The 7,667-nt window shown below is 44.5% G+C and overlaps 1 protein-coding gene across 1 annotated transcript; it reads right to left on the bottom strand.

The window, feature by feature from the left end:
- Nucleotides 1-2,202: 2,202 nt before the first annotated feature.
- LOC113564500 lies at nucleotides 2,203-6,180 on the bottom strand. Its single transcript, XM_026981974.1, has 3 exons — nucleotides 5,832-6,180; nucleotides 2,753-3,071; nucleotides 2,203-2,431 (listed from the first exon to the last, which is right to left on the bottom strand). The coding sequence occupies exons 1-3, from the start codon at nucleotides 6,178-6,180 to the stop codon at nucleotides 2,203-2,205; spliced, it is 897 nt and encodes a 298-aa protein (XP_026837775.1).
- Between the last annotated feature and the right edge of the window lie 1,487 nt (nucleotides 6,181-7,667).

Raw genomic sequence — 7,667 nt, forward strand, 5'->3', positions numbered from 1 at the left:
CAAGGTTTTCATTCCATTCAGTGGAATATCCGATGCTCGAGGAGCTACTCCTGCAGCTCCAGGAGCTTCGCAATCATTAGCTGTAATATTAGCGTCTGTCTTGCGGTTGAAACTTTCGGCTACCTGAAACGCTTTCCCGCTTTTCCGCTCTCCCGCTTCCCCCCGCAGGCTTTTACCGTTTTTGGGAAAATCCACCAAAATGTGCAAGAAATACCAAGTACCGCAGACAAGCTGGGAGGACGAGGGAATCCAATGGCAATGGTTAAACCTATAAAACCACGTAATCTCCAAGCGAGTTCTTTAATTATGCTGCACACAGCCAATGGAACTGGAACTGGAGCATCAGGTGGCCGGTGGGAAATCGGGGGGCGGTGGAATACCGGTAAGGAGGCGGCAAGGGGGCGTGCCACACACACACATACAAAGAGGCCGACTGAAGGACGAGAAATCCAGAGGAGCAGAACAAACAAAATGCGAGGCGAAAGCCGCTTACAAAACCGCAAAATGCTACGGACATCTTTTTTGCCAGATGGGTTGGGGCGGGGGAAAAGTGTGTGTGTGGGGGGAAATGATAGGAGTAAAGACGTGGAGGGTCCGCGGGGGAATAGGTGGAAAACTGGGGACAAAAAAGGCGAATCCGATGGCCACCAAAGGCAGCCATTTTGAAGTTTGGCGCTGCGGCTTTGGTGTCTCCACATCTGCCTGGGATTACAATGGAGCTGCACTTGTAGATGAGATACGAGACTGTGGAAAACCCCCGGAAAAGAGGAAAATGCCGCAAGAGTCGGGGATGTTGATGGATGGAGCGGCCAACTGAGAAAGAGACGAACCGATGCACCGACGGACTCGATAAACAAACAAACTGCGATCCGGCAAACAGCCAATGCGAAACCATTTTGCGAATTTAATTGCCGTTAACTTTGGGGCGAGCTTCATTTTACACCGCACTTACGGGTGCACTGGAAAAAATACACCACCCGAATCTAATCAGCTGCATTCTCAACAGCTCAAGTGAAGTGGACTTGTATAGGATGCAAAAGTTAGCTGCATATTTTAGCAGAGCTTTAAAAGAGAGTTCCCAGCGATTTATTCTTTCACTTTCTGCCATCTTTATAGTCTTCATCGAATTTTGCCCAATTTCCCTAACAATTACTTGCATTAGCTCCCAGTGCATCTGTTGCTTTTTGTCTGGCCGGGCTTCGGGTAACATGAGCTTCAAAGAGTTCCGTAGTCCAGCCGGAGATTAGAGGGCAAACGTTGACAATGTGGAGGTTCCTTCGGCGCTGTTTTCACCCCATATGGCTCCGTCTTCCCAAATGCCAACGGAAAACTGCACTTCACCCACTTTAGTCGCCCCAAAAATGCCGCTTGATGGATTTAAGTCGAGTTTCGATGACAGAAACAGCACACAGGTTGAATAATCCGATGAAAAGGAGCGGGTTAAATCAGATTGAGCTCCTGAGGTCCCAAAAAGAAATACTGTAGTCACAGCATGTGAATTACATCGTTTTGTTTTATAATGAAATGCATTCAAACAAGTTGAAGCCACTTAATTTTAAGATGCGATAAGTAATGTGAGAGGGTTTCAATTGATTCCCGTGAATGCCAAGTTCCGCTGCATTTAATAAATACTTTTTGATAACATATCTGAATTGCACTTACCCATTTGAGTCGCCTGGCGAAATAGGCTTAAGTTGCTGATCTGAACGGAGGTTATCGCTGAGAATATAATCTGTAAAAAAGCCGGAAATAAAATAAAATGTAGTAAATATTTCGCGTATGGCAAGGCAGCTTTTGAAACATGTCCTAAGCTTTAAGCGCTAACATAAATGTAAAGGCGGGCAAATTCTGTTAAAGGATAACTTTGCCACAGGACGAAAAGCTTTGCTCATTTCGAAAAACATTGCAAGCTTACAGGCTTGTACCGAAAAGCTTGGGACTAAAAGCTTAAGGGATTTTCTGAAATTTCCCAGTGTTTCCATTGCCTCGCGTAGTTGGGATTTTTTCTTCACATATTTCAAAGTGACTATTAATCAAGGCAATTAATGAATACAAAACAAGTAGCGAAATAACAAATCGAATTAACTGCGGACATTTATGGAATGCTTGACATATGACAATGATTAATTTTATGCAAAAGTCTGGGAGTTATGCGAATTACACATCAAATCTTTGGCAGCTTTCATAACCGATTCAAGGACCTTAAGTGATATTTAGGTGGGCACCTGCAGCTTTGGGCCTTTTGGAGCTGAACTCACCCTTCTGCAGCTGACTGGTGGGGATGAACTCCTCGTGCTTCTGGTCGCCCTTCTCCTCGTACTTCAGCTTGTAGTCGGAGTGCTTGCGAAGGGACATGAGTAGGGATTGGGTGCGCGGCGGGATTTCTGGTGGCGCCGGTTCCGGCGGCGGCTCCTCCGACTCCCCGCCGCTGCTGCAGTTGCCCAGTTCGAGGGATCCCAGTCCCAGGACGAACTCATCATCGCCGCTGTCCTCCGGCGGCCGCAGCTGCTGCTGCTGCTTCACTGCAGCAATCTGCTGTTGCTGCTGCTGCTGCTGCGAAATTTGAAGTTGCTGCTGCTGCTGCTGCTGGTGCGACTGTGAATCGCTGCTGGAACTGGTCATGCCACTGAGCCGATTCAACGCATTCCGGTTGCGATGGCTGCTGCGAATGCTGGAGGATGCCGCCGTCGAGGAGGAGGCCGAAGGTTTCAGCATATTGATATTTTCCAGGCCGCCCTCCTCGCCGGAGAACTTGGTGGAGCCGTTGAGGAAGGGGTTTGTGCTGCGCGGCGTGTGGACGGTGACGCCATTCTGCACACTACTGCCGCCACTGCTGCTGCTGTTGGGAAAGAGGCCCAGATTGGCGTTCGATTGGTATTTGCCCGCCGAAACGGTGGACACCTTCAGTGGTGACCCCGCCACCGTGGAGCGCTGCTGGTGCGGCTGCGCATAGGTCACCTCGGGGGCGGTGGCCACGGTGGGCGGGCCATCGGCCAGGGGCGTGTCCTCCTGGTGGCGATCGCGTTGCCTCAAGTAGTCCGGCTCACAGTCTGAGTTATAATGCTCCATGCCTGCAAAGATGCAATAATTGGACGGCAACTTGAGTGAAAATGCAGGGTATGTATTTATAATTATTATTTGGGATAATCAAGGTTAGTAAACTTCATTGGCTGCTTCCCTGGAACCCATATTCCTGGTTGGACTCTAGAGAAGCCATTGTATTATTTAATTGCCTGTTTTCATGTCTACACTGCGAACAAACATTTACAATTTCCAGGCCACAGGATGCCGATTCTGTTTGTTTTGTTGCGTGGCAACTGCGAAACTGCCGGGGAAATGGGAAAATGGGAAAATGGGGAAGTGGGGGAAAACGTTGGCTTTTCACTTTTCCCGCAAGAGTAACGGCCGGCAAACAATTTGCGAGAAATCGTCGCGCCCGTCCAAGCGTTATTAGGTTGTAAAAAATGACTCGTAAATTGCATTAAATATTAACAGACAATAAAACGAAACGAAACAAATGCAGGTGGCCCGTAAAAAGAGCATTTTCCCCGCTGAAGTCGCTGCGATTTGCGTTTTATGCTTCGATTAAGTTCGCTGCGGGAAAACTGTTGGGTTGTCGGTGGGGGGCTGGGGGGCTGGGGGTGTTGGAAAATTGAGCGGAAAAGCGGTGGGCGGGTGGCTGGTATAATGTCAGAGAGGATGTACCATTGTATCGGCCATTAGGCCGGCGCTGCCAACTTGATTGTAATTGAATTGCACACTGCTGACTGCTGACGGTCGCGGTGCTGCCATCGCAGTGCTGTCCAAGTACAGTGAAAACTCGCAGATAAAGGACACTTTATGTACTCGCACAGAGGGCTTCTACTTACGCCGCTAAAACGGGCAACAAACTAGCTATTATAAGATAATGATAACCTACTTTAATTGAAAGGAAGTGTAATCTTATAACATTTATTTTGAAAATCTTGAGCTATTATGCATTTATTAAAAAGAGGGAAAAAGGAAAGTCTACTCCTGGCATTTTTTAAAATTTTTTCCTGCGATTCCTTTAAAGCGGGCTTCACTGTGGCCCATCGCCTTCTGCGGACGATTTACGGAATTCAATCAGAGAAATGTCAGAAGTGCCCACCCCCACCCAAGTACCCCCTCAAAATGTATCTCAGCATCTTGGCCAGCTCGATTTCAATGGCCAGCAATTGGAATCGATTTGTGTGGCAGGACCTAAGCCAGTCGGTTAGTTGGTTACTCGACATCCTCGACACAGTGGCGGCAGCTGAATAATTCAATTAAATGAAATAATGAATATTTACTAGCCTGACCGACTGCTAAATCGCATTTGGTTCGTAATACTCAACCTAAGAAAATCCGTTGGATTACACTGCAAGAAAAATGTAGCTACATACATACATATATGCATAGCAAAAAACACAGTTAAAATGGTTTCCTATTCGATCATGTTTTGGTTGTTTAATCAGTTATATTTGTGAAATAATTTGTAATCCTTGAGACTTCCTAGCTGAATTAAACCTTTAAACCATACAAACTCTATAGTTCATAAGCGATTGATTTGTTTTTCTTCATGTGTTATAGATAGAAGACGATTTTCGGTCCGAAATCAATTTTGATCTAAGAAACGAATTTGATTAATGTTTTGGTCAATTTCATCGTAATATTAGCTAAATATTATTTAAAAATTTATGCCGTGACAATTATTTTTTTAAGAAGTTGTTGCAATGCCTGAATAGTAAAACTTTTATAATTTTGTTTAAAATATGTATCAATTATGCACATAACAGTCATTATTTGAGTGAAACCATAATGAGAAATCGCTACTTTCATTTGTGCACTTAATGCATTGCTCTACAATAAATTGTTTTATAAAAACAAAAACCGTTGTTTTTTATTATTTTTAAAAATATTTTCAAAAAAATTAATGTGTATTTTGCAGATATTAAATAATTATCATATTAAGGCAATCCAAAATTCGAGTTTTTACTTTTTACTAACGAGTACTGTGTGCTCGATTGCCAGAGGGCAAATAATATAGATTTTTGTTTAGGAACATATTTTCGTGTAGCCCTTCTTGTAATTCCCAACTGGTTCTAGCGAGGACAGTAAGGCATGTCTTCTAATGTAGAGTCACAAAGCAGAGCAGTGAGTGTAGTGTATGTACTGGTGTATGTACTGGCGTATGTACTGGCGTATGTACTGGCGTATGTACTGGCGTATGTATTGGCGTATGTATTGGTGTATGTATTGGTGTATGTAAGTATGTATGTATGTATGTATGTATGTATGTATGTATGTATGTATGTATGTATGTATGTATGTATGTATGTATGTATGTATGTATGTATGTGCGTATGTATGTATGTATGTATGTATGTATGTATGTATGTATGTATGTATGTATGTATGTATGTATGTATGTATGTATGTATGTATGTATGTATGTATGTATGTATGTATGTATGTATGTATGCATGCATGCAGTGTATGTATGTATGCATGCATGTAAGTATGTAAGTATGAATGCAGTGTATGTGTTACTTGCACAAAGTAGTACAAATTGTCTTAATTAAAGCCTGAAGAATGTTTAACTTACTGTCGGAACACATAGTTATTGCCGATTTTAATATTTGTTTAGGAAACATAATTTCTTGTAGCCCTATAATTCCCTATTTCTACCGATATTCCTGAAAATGTTGAAATTCGTCGTTTGCAGTTCCACTAGCTGAGTAACTGATAGTCTTGAAGCTGGACTATAGCATTCTATCTTGTTTTTCTTAATCTGCTATGGAAGGCCATAAAAAAACTCCGAGTGTACTCACTTGCCAATTGCTGACTCTGCAGCAGCAGCTGGGCGAGCAGCTGGGTGTCGAAGGCCGTCGACTGTCCGGTGTTCTGGTACTCATCCTCGCTGCTGCTTCCATAGCCGTGACCCATGGCATGACCCAGTCCATGACCTAGGCCATGACCGTGGCCGTGACCGTGACGACCGTGACTGTGCCACTCGGCGGAACGCTGTCGACGCAGTTGCTCCCCGCCGCCGGTACCGCCGCCGTTCACGGATCCACCAAGTCCGCCAAGTCCGCCGGAAGCGTAGTAATATTCACTGCCGGCCGCACTGCCGCTGCCCACGCGTTTACGTCCAATGGTTCCGGAGTGACTGCTGGACATGATGGCCCTGCTCTCGATGTGGAAGCGGTCCGGTTAAATGGCAAATCCAATCCGGATGTCCGGCTGGAGTCAGACTAGGCAGGTGCAATTTGTCCAGCGGTCTTGTGCTCCTCAATGGTTGTTGATGAGCACGATGCTGATGCCCAAGATGATGCCGTTCCCGATGATGATGATGATGATGGTGATGATGATCTGGCTCCTGTCAACGCAGCATCGCTCCAGCTCCGGCTGGCCAACTGCCAGTCCATGTGGACCTCAGTTCGCTTTAAGTGCTTAACCGAATTAACGCTGAAACGATAAAAACGACAAAGTGTCAGTGGAGTGTAAGATAAAGCCATAAATGCACGAAAATGAAAATAAATAGCAGCCGGTACCAGGGTATACATATAGCCAAATCGCCCTCCCCGGTACTTTCACTTTGACTTCTGTACGTAAAGTGAACTTAATAGCAATTGCAGGGAGACACACCATTCCCATTTACCACTGCCCAACAAAACCAGCGATGCCCACCGTCGATTACAGGAAGATGTCAAGTGGGCCATGGAAAATCTATTATACACAGGTATGTACAATATCCATTTTTTGGACCCTGGTTAGGCTACAAAATTATACCATATTCCATCTGGAATAAAAATTCCGTAAAACTTCTATGAACCATAGTTGGTGCCGTAGTTTGTTAAGCTTTTCTGCCTATAAGAATTATAATATATTATTTCATCACTTTAGTCTCAGTATTATTAGTCTTGAAACTTGATTAACAGAAAACCCACATATTCTAGTTTGGTACCCTGGAATGTTTCTTTTTATGGCGTGCCCATTTCGCTCTGGTCAATTTTGTTGCTCCAATAAAATGCGCTACATTTTTGTCAGCTATAAAACAGCCAAACTGGCAGCGCAGTTGGGCAGCATTCTGTTTATGGCCGCTGCTTGCTTGGCTTAGACAGACAATTTGACTTTTGATTTTGATGAGTGAGCATTTGAATGCACTAAAACTCAGGGGAAAAGGGCTGGGCTGGGAGCACAAGTGGGTCATTACTGACAGCCTCCGCTCGATGCGGGTTAAGGCTGCCTGCTCAATGGCCACGCAAAGCGATTCAAAAGGACACGGGCGGCCCAAAGGTTATCCTTGCTGAGGACTCAACCTTTCGCTGGCGAGGCCTCAAGGACTCTAGGATTGTGTGAGCGAATGTTATCCTTTATGGGCTTCGAAGGAGGCGGAGTTGCTGGCGCACGGATGGGCTTGAACACATTCGAAGGACCTCTGAATGTCCTGTCCAATCGGAAACATCAATTAGAACTCACAGGAACGACTGCTACCCGCATGATGGTTTTGTTCTTGGAAAACTTGATAATGACAAGGGCTGGAATATATTTTAATTGAATTCTTTTGAATTCAGAAATTCGTGATTATGTTTGAAAGCCAACAGGTAACCAGCTTAAAAGGTTCCTCTTTAATAACATTTTTTTATTTCAACAATATTAAGATA

This window comes from Drosophila erecta, unplaced genomic scaffold (genome assembly GCF_003286155.1).
Source record: "Drosophila erecta strain 14021-0224.00,06,07 unplaced genomic scaffold, DereRS2 tig00000126-arrow-pilon, whole genome shotgun sequence".
Lineage (NCBI taxonomy): Eukaryota > Metazoa > Arthropoda > Insecta > Diptera > Drosophilidae > Drosophila > Drosophila erecta.